At 50.6% G+C, this 13,386-nt stretch overlaps 1 protein-coding gene across 1 annotated transcript in view; it reads left to right on the plus strand.

The window, feature by feature from the left end:
• LOC142020423 (connector enhancer of kinase suppressor of ras 2-like) overlaps window positions 1-13,386 on the plus strand; it is a 581,534-nt gene that overhangs the window by 202,447 nt on the left and 365,701 nt on the right. The window contains exon 3 of the mRNA XM_075008216.1: window positions 11,403-11,605. Coding sequence (XP_074864317.1) covers window positions 11,403-11,605 — 203 coding nt within the window. The remainder of the gene's footprint in view (window positions 1-11,402; window positions 11,606-13,386) is intronic.

The raw sequence follows: 13,386 nt of genomic DNA on the forward strand, positions 1-13,386 counted from the left end.
TTGTTGGTCTTCCAACAAATGTCTGGGTGGTTAAAGTCTCCCCTGAGAACCAGGGCCTGTGATCTGGAATCTTCTCTTAGCTGTCTAAAAAAATCCTCATTTACCTCATCTCCCTGATCTGGCAGTCTATAGCAGACACCAACTAAAACATCAGTTCTATTACTTCCACCTCTAAGCTTAATCCAAAGACTCTCAACTGCTTTTACTCCCTCCTTATACTGGAGCTCCGAGCAATCAAAATGCTCCTTCATGTAGAGTGCAATTCCTCCTTTTCTCCCCTGCCTGTCCTTTCTAAACAGTTTATACCAGGCGTGTCCAACCTGCGGCCTGCGGGCCGCATGCAGCCCTGGACAGCTAGTAATGCGGCCTCACAAGATCGTAAACTTTTAACATTATTATGTGATTTATATACATTAACTATATTATATATTTTATATGCGGCCCAAGACAATTCCTCTTCACTCAATGCAGCCCAGGCAAGACAAAAGGTTGGACACCCATGGTTTATACCCTTCCATTACTGTGCTTCAGTTATGCGAATCATCCCACCAAGTCTCCATTATTCCAATCACTTCATACTTCTTAGACTGTGCCAGGACCTCTAGTTCCCCCTGTTTGTTCCCCAGGCTTCTTGCATTTGTGTAGAAGCACCTTAGAGAAGTGACTGATTGGCCCACTTTCTCCTCCTCACCTAGGAATCCTATGTTGTTGTACCCTACTTCATCCCCACTCACCTCAGGGCTTGTGTCTCTGTCCCCTGACAAACCTAGTTTAAAGCCCCCCTCACTAGGTTTGGAAGCCTGCCTGCAAATATGCTCTTTCCTCTCTTCGTTAGGTGGATCCCATCTCTTCCCAGCAATCCTTGTTCCCAAAAGAGAATCCCATGGTCAAAGAAACCAAATCTTTCTCTGCTACACCACCTACACAACCATGCATTTACCTTGGCGTTTTAACCGGCATTCTATCATCTGAAATTCTCAAATACAGTAGATCCTTGATTTACACGAGGGTTATGTTCGCACGTGGCCGCACATACCTTGAATAAGTTGTGGGGGCATTTTTCCCTGGTGGAACGCATGTTCTGCAGCAGGGGAGCACCAGGAGCACAAGGAACTCCTTTTGAAAGGAAAGTCCTGGGGCTGGGGAGAGTTAAGCTTGGCGGTGGGTTGGGGCTGCTTGAAGGGCAAGAGATGGAGTTGAGCTGGAGCTGCACGTGGGGGTGGTTGAACCTCGGGTGGTTGAGCCAGAGCCATGCATGGAGGTGGTGAGCTGGAGCCCTGCTTGGGTGGTGAGCCGGGCCATGTATGTTGAGGGGGGGTTGAACTGGGATGGTGGGGTCATTGAGCAGGAGCTGCAAGTGGGGGTGGTGAACCAGAGCCATGCTCTGGTGGTGAGTTGTCGGCGGGGTTGAACCATGAGGGTGCGTTGAACCGAGGTGGGGAGGCTTGAGCCAGAGCTGGGCATGGAGGTTTGAATTGGGGCTGCGGTGCGGGTTTGAGCCAGAGCCATGCATGAGGGGTGGTGAGCTGGAGCTGGAGCTGGGTGTGGGGGATGGGGGATGAGCCGGAGCTGTGTGTGAGTGGTGAGCAGGGCTGAGGACGGGGGGCTGAGCAAGGTCTGCTTGGGGCCAGGGGATGTTGAACCAGGGCTGTGGGGAGCAGGATTTCAGGTTGTGTTTAACTGGCATTAATGCAAGTTAAGTGCAACTCGAGCTCGTGCATTTCAAGGGTTTACTGTAATCAGCATTGTAGTTAAGTTTACGATAGAGTGGTGAAATAAAGTTAAGTGCGTTTAGTTAACTTAGTTAAATACATTTTAGTTCAGTGTCATGTAAGCACAGTACATGTATAGTGAAAGTTAAAATGCACAGAGTACGTAGTATTGTTAGGCTATGTCTACACTGGAGGGTTTTGTCAACAAAACCCAGGGAGCATCCAGATTACCAAGGAGCTGTCTTGACAGTGAGTCAACAGAATGCAGCACTTTTGCCAACAGCTCACAAGGAAGAATATCTTTCTTGACAGAGATCTGACAACAGAAAGCCAGTTGGGATGCTACAGGGGTCCTTCTAATGACAAACCCTGGGGTCTCCAGCGTGCTGCACAAGTGCTCCAGGGGACATCCTGTCCACAGCAATCAGTGCTCTATGGGGCCCACCTCTGGCCCTTCTTAAAGCCACAGAGAGCCTGAGAAAGCCTGTGGCAGGAAGCTGAGAGTGTGGAAATAGCAGAGGTACCATGTGCGGTCCCACAAGACCTTGCAGACACTCCTTTCTTGAGAGTCTTCACAGATGGCAGACTAACAGCCAATTTGAGACTCCCCCTAGGCCCTTGAGGAAGTAGTCCCATGAGCCACCCCGGGGCACCAAGAGACCCCGAGGCAAAGTGCTATAATGTCCCACCTGCACCTTTATGGCCACTGCCCTGGCAGAATGGGTCCAACCCCTCCCCATGACACATGAAACAGGTCCAGGTGAAGGTAAAGGAGCTCTGGTAGGGCTATGTCTGGGCCTGGGATGCTGGCCAACACTTTGTGGCAGGATCCAACACCTGCTCCTATTACTAAGAGCTCCATGACTTCTTGCGGATGAGGGGATACATCACTTCCAACCTGCACTATTTACATGGTGCTGCAGGCCCTCCACCACTGTCGGAGCCCCGGAGGAGAAGGAGCAAGCCCCCAAGCTCCAACTACCACTGGAACCGTAAGCAGACGTTATTCTTTTTACAGCATATCAATTAATCAAAGGTATTGCTGTCTTCAAATTTAAAATACCCAGTAAGGAGAACACCAGTTTTTCACTTTGTATCCTGTATTTTGAGCTCTGGGTTTTACAAGCCAAATTTTTAAACCAGCTGTTTGCATTGTATTTTTCTTTTTTAGATCAAAGTCCTTGCACTCAGACAGCTCTCTGGTTTCCTGTCTTGTGAGGGATGTGATATTTCAGTTTGCTTGTGTCCTTTCATTGTAAATGTTCCTGCTCTATACTCAAATGTCAAGAGAAGACACATAATTGTGTTTTGCTTCCTCCTTGCTCAGACACTGTTCAGGGGATAGGAAAAGACTTGTAGACAATGAAGGATTTTCCCCGCACCAAATTAGACCCATCAATTATGAGGGTGTTGTTTGTTTTACTGTACAAATATATAACTTAATACACATACATCTCATAGAACTGGAAGGGACCTTTGGAGGTCCTTGAGATCAGTCTCCTGCTCTCTTAGCAGGACCAAGCACCATTGCTTTTTTTAAGCAAAAAAAACAAAACAAAACACCCTATTTGTCCCAGATCCCTAAATGGCCCCCTCAAGGCTTGAATTCACAACCTTGGGCTTAACAGGCCAATGTGCAAACCACTGAGCAATTCTCCCCCCGACCCCCCATATACTGTGCTGTATTTTAATGGCTCATGTATGAGGCTGAAAAACAAGGTTCTTAACCAAGTCCTCACCCTTTCTAGTCACCCATGCTTGCCTTCAGATGTCTCCAAGGAAAGCTTTGCATCTTTTTCTGAAATAAATGAGAATCTAAAATTTGCTCCATGGTGAATGTGATGCCAGTAGTAAGCCTACATTTTTCAGCACTTGGGAATTTACTGACTTAGAGAGGCCAATACATTCCTGTCTCAATTAACTTTTTCAGTTTTCTTTTCTCATCTGCTGGCAATAACAGATTTTCTTGAGAGAAAGTTGGCAACTTCCCAGACTTTCTACCTAGGAGTGTGTTATGGGCCGGCACAGGCTACGTCCACACGCGAAGCACCTATCGACAGAAGGACTGTCGGAAGGGATGTCCCGGCAAAACCTTTGCTGACAGATTGCATCTATGCATAAAAGTAGATTGATCTTTCGGTTCACTGTTAACAGAAAGCAGTCACATGCTTCAACCTCTTTGTCGACAGAACTGACCCCCAAACCCCGGAAGACAGGCTCGCAGAGAAGGCAAACCTTCCCAGGACTGCTGTGCCCATGTGCCCTTAAAGGGACCCCCCGACCCATGCTCCCTGCCCAGGCTGCGGCATGCACACCTCCTCGAGGGAAAGCAAAGCCGATGTAGGGCTCCCACTGGTCCGAGGCCTGCACCTGCTCCCATTGCCACTTCTCTTCATGACACAGCTGCTGCTCAGGAAGCATGTTTTGCTGCAGAAGAGTGACTGTGTATGCTGTCATCACCCGGGTAATGATGAGCCCTGTGGCTGTGGGCATGATCTGGTGGTGGGGGGGCGCCCTCCCCATGGGGCGCTACTTCCAGTTCCGCTGTCTCTGGCTCCTCGCTGGGGCAGTCCGGCTGTGCAGTGGGGCTAGCCTGGCCCTCGGATGGTGCAGCTGAAAGGAGAGAGTGGGGAGATGGTGAGTCCTTCCATCAGCACAACCCCCAGCCCTGGGCCATGGGATGGGGCTTTCCGGGGTGTGCATGCTCATGCCCCTGCACAGTGGGCCCTCCCACATAGGGGTGTCCTGACCGCAGTGCCACCTTGCATGGGTAGGGGGTGAGCTGGGTGCAGCCAGGCCCTCCCTGGAGCTCCCGCACATGGACGCAGCCCATGGTGCTATCCGCAGGGATGTTTGCTTCCTGCCGCTTGCAGGCATGCCCACCAGTGGGGGCCATACACTTTGGTGGTGTGTCCAGGGTCAGGTCGTCAAATGTGTGGCAGGCCTGTGTCCAGCCATGGTTGGGAAGGGCAGCCCCGCCGATATCTCTGGGGCTCATGCTGCCCCCTGGTGGCCCTGGCAGCATGCTGCCACCTGTGCCCAGGGGCTGCCGGCTGGCTCCGGGTGGGATTCACTGCAACGTACATGGGCACCTCCTGATGAGGCCTGCACTTGGCCCTGTCTGTGCACCGCCCTGCACCCTGGGTGTGTGACCTGTGAAGTTCTCACCAGACAGTCCTGCAAACAGGTCCAGAGATGCCTGTGCTGTTGTCATTGCACTGGAGATGCCCAAGTCCAGGTCGATGGTTAAGGTCCCCAGGCTGGACTTGTGGTCTGAGGATGAGTCCTGGGATGGTTCTGGCAGGGTTCCTGTCTCCTGGGACATTAGCTGCTGTGGGGGCCTCCTCCCCAGTGTTGATAGTCTCCTGGTTGGGTATGTCATCATTGCCCCTGAGGGCTGGTCTAGCTCTTTGTAATAGGGGCAGGTGGCCATCTCTGCCCCCAACCTCCCCTGTGCGTCCCAGGCATGCAAGTAGCCCAGGCGGAGCTTCTTCACCTTGGCCTGCACCTGCTCCAGGGTGCAGGCAGAGCAGCTGCAATCCACCAGGGCTCCAGCAAGTTGAGCGTAGCCCAGGGCATTGCAACACTTCACCGTGGGGGTCAAGTAGCATAGCCTCATCACCCCAGAGGGCCAGAAGGTCACAGAGCTCCAGGCTACACCACTGTTCCCCTTCCGCCATCACCCATTCCCCCTCTCACCTCCTGCCGATTCCAGTCCCCTGTCACCCTCCCCCATCTAACTTCCCCCCCTGCTCCAGCCCCCAGCATCGCCCCACCCTCCCCACATGCCCAACTTTGCCACCCTGGTCCCAACCCACCTCCTTCTGGCCAGCCTTGTGCGGCTGGCCTGCATGCTGCGGGTCAGGGCTGGCCATGAGAAGGCAGCACCCCCTGCCCCCCATCCACTCCAGGCTGACTCCAGTGAGGCTGCAGGGTCTGCACCCCAGCCATGCCCCTACCTCCATGTACCTGCACCCTGGCCCAGCCCCAATGGGGCCCCTAGACACGGGGCAGGGGGAGGGGTGGGTGCGGGCCATGGAGACTTCATCCCTCAACCTCTGTCAAAGAGTAAGGCCACCTGCCCCAACCCTCCACCCTCCTGGGGCATTGCAGTCGGGGAGTCCTGGGCTGCAGCACCCCTGTAAACAGTTCCCTCCAGTTTGCAGTTTCCCCAACCCATGTATAAATAGTTATCCCCACCCAGCTCCCAATTCGCAGTTCCCCCAACCCATCTGTACATAGATCTCGTGATGAGGCAGAGGAACAGACTGTTGTAAAGTGCTCAATAAATTGTTTATTGTTGTGTTTAACTCTATGTCCCCGTGCATATGTGGGCGTGGTGGTGGGGTGTGCATACTTGGGGTGGTGGTGGTAGGTGTGTGTGTGCTTGGAGGCAGTGGTGGGGGGTTTGTGCAGGTGGCAGTCACTGTAGCCCCCAGGTGAAGGCCTGGAACAGAGCCTTGCATGCTTACATCCCATCCTGCTGGGCCCGATGGCACTGGGTGGCAGGGGGCTGCTCCTACCTGCATCCTGCCTCGGTCGCCCACCCCTGCTTAGCCTTCACCAGACTGTGCAGGGTGCAGCAGGCCACAACCACCATTGGGACATTGGGGAGGCCCATCTCCAGCCTGGTGAGGAGGCATCTGAAGCGCCCCTTCAAGCAGCCGAATGCCCACTTGACTGTATTTTGGACATGGTTGAGATGCTCATTAAAAGTGTCCTGGGTTGGCTGCATGTTTCCCGTAGATAGCCTCATGCACCTAGCCTGCAGGGGGTAGGCTGCATCCCCCACAATGAAGGGTGGCATCATGGTGTCCCTGACGGTGAGCTCCCGCTGGGGGACAAAGGTCCCCTTAGCCGTCTGGTGGCCCAGCTCCAAGTTCCTGCATACCCTGGCATCATGGTGCAGACAGACCAGCCCCTGCAGATGTCCTCGAACCATCCCTGTGCATCCACGAATGCCTGAAGGACAACGGAGTGGTAGCCCTTTTGATTTACGTAGGCCACACCGCTGTGCTCCAGGGCCCGGATGGCAATGTGTGTGCCATCGAGCGCCCCAAAGCAGTTGGGGAGGCCCAAGTCCTCAAAGCCCCAGATAGCATTGTCCAGGTCCCCAGCACAGATCAGCTGCCACAGGAGGACCTTGTTGATGACCTGGTTGACCTGCAGGACATGAGGGGAGAACATGCTTGTGGGTGTGGGATGGGGGACAGCGTACCTGCCTGTCCCCATCCCCGCCCCCATTCCCCACAGGGCACGCCTCCCTGGGGCACTGTAGTGAGCCACTGTGGCCTCCCCCTGACTCAGAGGCAGAGGAGGCTGCGCAGAAGCCCTGGTGGGTGGCCCCGGAGCCAGAACACCAGTGGCCCGCCCCTCCGAGGGTGGGGCCTAGAGCCAGAAAGGCCAGGGGTGGGGCTCGGGACCCATTAAAACCTGGGCCTCCAGGCAGGGAGGGAGCGCCTGCACAAGCTCCCCGGCGCCAGGGGCAGAGGGCCCGCTGCTGCTGCTGCCGCCGCCACCGCCACCGCTGCTGCCGCCGCCCGGCCAGGCCGGGCCGGGCCGGGCCAGGCCGGAGGAGCACACCCCCAGCGGCCCAGAGCAACCACGGATCCAGATGCCCCAGGGGGACTACCCGGACCTGCCAGGACCCTCGTGCCGGTGGAAGCCCCCCGCCTTGGAGGAAACCCTGGGCCCTGCCAGCCTGATGAGGGCTAGTGACCATGAGGCCCCAGGAGCGGCCTGCCCCAGAGCTCTGGCGGGCCCCTGCGGCCCTCAGGCCCAGGATCACCTTGGGCCCACCGTGCTACTGCCGCCGGACTACCCCAATGATGTGGACATGATCGACTGGCTGGAGCCCCCAAAGGTAGACGATTTGGAGGAAGCTGACCCCGCGGGACCCCCTGACTAGATGGACTGGGACCTTCCCCCAACAGAGGTGGAGGTAGGAAGTGGCCCGGGGAATGCTGCACCAGAACCCATGGCGGTGTGTTGCGGCCTGGATCCCCACCGCCGTGGTCGCATGTAAGCGACCCACAGGGCCCCGGGCCGGGTCACAGTGGAGCGGGAGGGCCTGCAACCCCCTACCCCGCTCCTTCACAGGGTAAGCCCTTGCTGGGCTTGTGCTCCAAACCCTTGTGCTGCTGCCCTCCCTGGGCTGAGGGCTTGGCCGGGCTTGGACTCTAAACTGTGAACTGCTGCCCCGCCCCAAACTGAGGGCTGGGCCGGGCCTGTCTTGTAACCCTTTTGTTGCTGTGCCACCCTGAGCCAAGGGCTGGGCCTCCCAGGACCGCCGGTGTGGCTGCGGTCCCCTCCAGAGCTACAGGCACTGCCCTAGCTCCTGACTCCTACAGGCACCATCCCCCTGTACCCTGTGTACCCGCCTGTCCCCGCCGCACCATCCCCGCCTTAATCCCAGTGGGGACTGCCCTCCCAGGGTGCCCCCTGCCTCTCGCCTGTGGTGAGGGTGTGACCCGGACATGGCTTACCTCTTTCAGGATATCCCTGATGGTGGCCCTGCCCACCCAAACTGGTGGCCAATGGATCAATGACTGTCTGGGGTGGCCAGTTTTCAGAGGACCATTGCCACCCATTTCTGGAGTAGGATCACTGGCCTCATGTGGATGTCATGGAGCTGGAGGACTGGGGTGAGCCAGTGGCACAGCTCCAGGAATGTCCCCTTGGTCAGCTGGAAGTTCTGTAGGCACTGGTTTCTGCCCCAGTCCTCCAGCACCAGCTGGTCCCACCAGTTGCTGCTTGTGGGGAAGCCCCACAAGCGGTGGATGACCCAGGAGAACAGATGGGGGTGTCGTGGCCTCAGGCCGGCTGCCAGGAAGGTGTCCAGCAGGGTGGCCACCCAGAGCCACTGGAGTGCTGTGTCTAGCACTGCAGCTAGTGCACTGGCCACGGCTTCAACTGGGGAGAGGGGACTGTCAGGGTCCATGGCCTTGACTGATCAGAGTCCATGGCAGGCTGGGGTGCCTCCTGCAGTCGTTCTTCTTCTGCCTGCCTGGTGACAGCTACCCGGCCCTCGGGGTGTGCTGGCTGAGGCTCTGGGGGGCACGTCTTTAACGGAGTGGCTGGCGACTGCCCCAGAAGAGCTTGGCCACCCTGTGACCCTGCCCTTGGCATTTCCTGATCCCGTACTTTCACAAGGGTGCCCTGGGATGTGTGAATGCTCTCTTTCAAAAGGGCGGGTCAGACTTTTGCTCCCCATTTGCTGGTGTGGATGCTCCTTTTCGAAAAGCCGTCTTTTGATGTTTATTTTCAAAAGATGTCCTTTCGAAAGGGAGCTGTAATGTGGACGCAGCCTTATTGTCCCTGTACAAGAAAAAGAGAGGAACATGTATCTCCTTTGTATTTCAATGAATGAATGAGTAGCTATATTACGCAGCTGACAAACTAGTATAAAACGACCTGCTTTTACCAAGGATGTTGGTACTCCAAATGCATTAGGCGAGTAACACTGTCAAATATTGACTGTGAAATGCTCATTTGAGGGCAGTGGAGAGGACTATTTTCAATGTCAAACACCATGACATGTCTAAGGTTCAAAACGAGCAAACAAAAAAACCCTGCAAACCAAACCCGCAACTGCACAGCAGAGTCTCTGAACACTGGTCAATTGAGTTGGACTTGTGGGGCTTGCACTGTGGAACTCACATATAGATCTATGGGTTTAGGTTGGAGCCCAGGATGTGAGACCCTTCCCACCTGCACCTGAGTAGTCTTATTTTTAGCCACGTAATCCTAGCTCCGCAATCCTGAGTCATTTGATCTGGGTTTTCATATTCAGTGCTAAAGCTCTTTTATTAGAGCATAGAAGTGGCACTCCATATTTTATGTACTTCTCCTATGAGCTTCAAACCTATTATGCATAACACTCTAACCCTCAGTGCCCACTTCAAGTAACTACAGTGTGTATTGCCCTTTATGCTTAACAAATTGTCTCAACATGTATTTGACTTGGATGCTCTGATTTTCTTTCCCAGACCTGAAGTCTCACTCTGTGTAATTTAAGAACTTGTACATTCCACAAACAGAAGATGGTTCAGTACAAGATATTATTTCACCTTCCTTGTGTCCCATACCCTGGGACCTACAAATCTACATCTGCTTTACAAACATTTTTTTCTATCTATTTTGCTATTCGGTTTTTAATTTGTCCCAAGCCTGTTATTGTGCAATTTGGAATTCTTGCAGAGTAAATCTGGGTGAAAAGAATGCATTCTTTCTCCAAAAATTTCTGTTTATTTTTTAAATCAGAGCACATTGCAGAAAGCTGATGCCTAAGATAAAGCATTTCCTTTCCATTTAGATTGAAGTCTACCCCAATAGTTCAAATCCCTCTTCTGATGGCCAAACTTTCAGATGAAGGTTTGTCTTGTTTTGAAGGCACAGGTCTGAACATCAAGTAGACCTACTTGAATCTATAAAAACACTATTCACAAACATTCGTTTGGATTTCACATGGGCTGTTCAATCTAGACTTTTACGTAGCTATGATATTCATACCAGCAAGTTTCTGTTCTCCCTAATGGTTGGAAAATAGCAGGATTTGTACATACATCTCTATTCACATGCAACCAAGGCCATGTATTATTAACTATTCATTAGCATTTGTGATCCTGGTTAAAAAGACTGTCTCTGCTCTTTGAGTGGATGAAAATATCACATGACTTAGAGGACTAGTCGTAGACTCATAGAACTGGAAGAACTTCATGAGGTCATTCAGTCCAGTCCCTTACAGTCATGGCAGGATCGAGCACCATCTTGACCAGGGGTGTGCAAAGTAGGCTCCCTTAGGGGGAGCATGAGATTTTATCAGGGGGGCACAGCCTGATTAGCTGCTGGGTCTTGGCTCATCCATCTCATTAAAAATATTGAAATATGTTACTGTTTTTACCTAAGTGTATTCACATTTATATACTGATTAATAAAGTTTTAACATTCTACAGACTTTTCTTCCATGTACCAAAAGTCTTTTTTTTTCCTTTTCATATGAACATAACTGAAATTTCCATTGGTTTGGATTACATTAGACAGGTTGGCAGGCCCCTTCTGATTGCAGGGACAGAAAAGTGAGGCCTCACATAAAAAGTTTGCTCATCCCTGATTGAGATCATCTCTGACAGGTGTTGGACAAACCTTCTCTTAAAAAATCATACACTATAATTGATTAATAGTTGAAATTAGCAATGGATAGTCAATCAATGTTCTGAAATTACTTCACATAAACTGTTTAAACAATCCTGAATAGCAAATTATCTTATGAGGCTAAAGGTCTGAATGAGTTACAACAAAAAAGAGCTGAATTCATCAGATTATTTTCAGTGAGCAGTTTAACCAGCTGTTGTGTCTCTTCGTATGTGGTCCCGAGTAAACCATTTCCCATCTTTGACCCTGTATTTCCGCCTCTATAAAATGGGAAGAATGTATTTACTTGCCTACCTTACAGCGAGACTGTGGGCTTACATCATTCTTGTTGCTGAAGTGCTTGTGAAAAAAGGGCTCTGAAAGGTCAGTTGTTAAATACTCATGACCTACTGGGATAGCCCACCAGTTCCTGATGGGCTTTGACTTTGCTGTGTTCAAGAAATGAGTGAGTCAAAACAAGCTGCAAATGTCTCAGCTCAGTATTCTGTGTCTTAGCTTCAAATGTGTTGTGTGACCCATTTTTTTTCTCTGTTTCAGAATTATGGTTTGGAGACTGAAAACCTGAGAACACTCTCTCACAAGCTGAATGCCTCAGCCAAAAATCTTCAGAACTTTATAACAGGTAGAAGGAGGAGTGGCCATTATGATGGCAGGGCCTCCAGACGGCTGCCAAATGATTTTCTTACCTCTGTTGTTGACCTGATTGGTGCTGCCAAGAACTTACTAGCCTGGTTGGACAGGTAATTCAGTAGTTTTTAATTCTTACCTGAGGAATAATTCTTTTGCCCTGTTTCATTTTTCTCTTGCTCTAATATTAGAATGGTAATTATAGATATTACTTTGTAAATGTTGGTATACTGGAATTCCAGGTTGAATAGGCCAGAGTCAGGGGCTGGCTGTTGGATTTTGGAGTCTCTTTTGGGTCACCTCACATTGATGGTGACTTCTGTGAAAGTAGTGATTTGTGTCTTGTTCCTAGTGCACAAACATACGTGTCACATAAATTGCCATCACAGATGGCAAGCTCATTTACATTTCAGAAGGGAGGCTAAGGGAAAAATTAATACAGAAACTGAGCTGCCCTACAGCTAGAGCAAAGAGTGGTTCTAACCATGCAGAGCTGAAGCTAATTAAGAGAGCATTGTAGGGCAGTTTGAATCCATGCTGCATACCTGTTCTTGGATAATTTCCCCAAGGAATTATACCACTTGCTTATCTCTGGAAACTTGGAGCTTATTCGTTGACTTTTTGTTAACAGTAGGGAGCAGGTTTATACATTAGTCACTCTTGTCTTAATTACTTCTTGGTGAGAGAATGCTATGATTTCTTATTGATGAATTAGGAAGCGATTTACAAAGTAACTCTCTGCATGAATGTGTTAAAATATTGATTTTTGTATGAAATATTATTTTATGTTTAAACTTGCACTTCTCTTGATCTATGAAAGCAAATAACTTCATTTGAAATCTGAAAAGCTTGTGCATATAAATGAATGGCATAACTGTTCTTCGCAAAGTTTATTACCCTGATGACATTCTCCCACAAAGTGCCAGGAATCAGACTTCCCTAGAATGTAATTTCATCAGCCAAATGGATCAGATCTGGACAGTACCTGGGGACTCTAAGGAAAACCCAGGTCCTGCAGGAAGTCATGTTAGTGGCTCAGTAAATGGCACTCATCTGTCTTAGTACTGAACCAAGGTTGTAGTTTGCCCTTAAGGAGTAGATATGCTATTTTCAGATAAGCCACAAAACTGAGGACTTGATTGCTCTGTTATTGTACCTGCTCAGTGATGAGGCATATGAAATATTTAAGTACTAGAAGCATGCCAGAAGCATCCTGCATTCACGCTCTGTTCTACATGGGTTCCTCAGCTTTTGCACAACATGCCCTGTGTATAAATCCTGAGCATTTTACTCTGTCTCTGGCTTTTCTGCAACACTTGGCTAGTCATGGCCCTGCTGCTTCCCAAAGGGCCCAGTTCTTCATGGTTCATTGTCTTTTCCTGGTGTCTCTTCCCCTTCCTTTTACCTGGCCAGAAGGAAGTATAGTTGAAGTGGGAAGGGGGCTGATGAGAATGTCTCTCTCCCTTAGCCAATTCATCCCTTTACCTGTGCTCAATTGAAAGATGCTATTGCACTTTCCTCAAAAATAGTTTCCCATCCCAATTCTAACTTCAGATAAGCTGTTCTAACTCCATACAATTATTTCAGATGTATATGGTACTCACTTCCCTTTCTTAAACTTCTTGTTCAGTGTTGCTGGGGTAGAATGGCGTGGTTACTGTGCAGTAACTGCAATATCAATAGTACATGAGTTTGGATCAACAACAGATGTCTTCTAACGTGCTCTAGTACGCATCAGAAGGAAAAGGGAAGGGTGTAATAAGCTGCTCTATTTTATGTGCAACACAATAAAAATGTACAAAGAAATTGGCTGACCTGGTTCTGTCTAGTTGAATTAAAATAAAGTTGCCATTGTTACAGTCTGTTTCAAAGCTCTGTCTTGCAAGAAAAAGTT

This window comes from Carettochelys insculpta, chromosome 13, assembly GCF_033958435.1.
Source record: "Carettochelys insculpta isolate YL-2023 chromosome 13, ASM3395843v1, whole genome shotgun sequence".
NCBI lineage: Eukaryota > Metazoa > Chordata > Testudines > Carettochelyidae > Carettochelys > Carettochelys insculpta.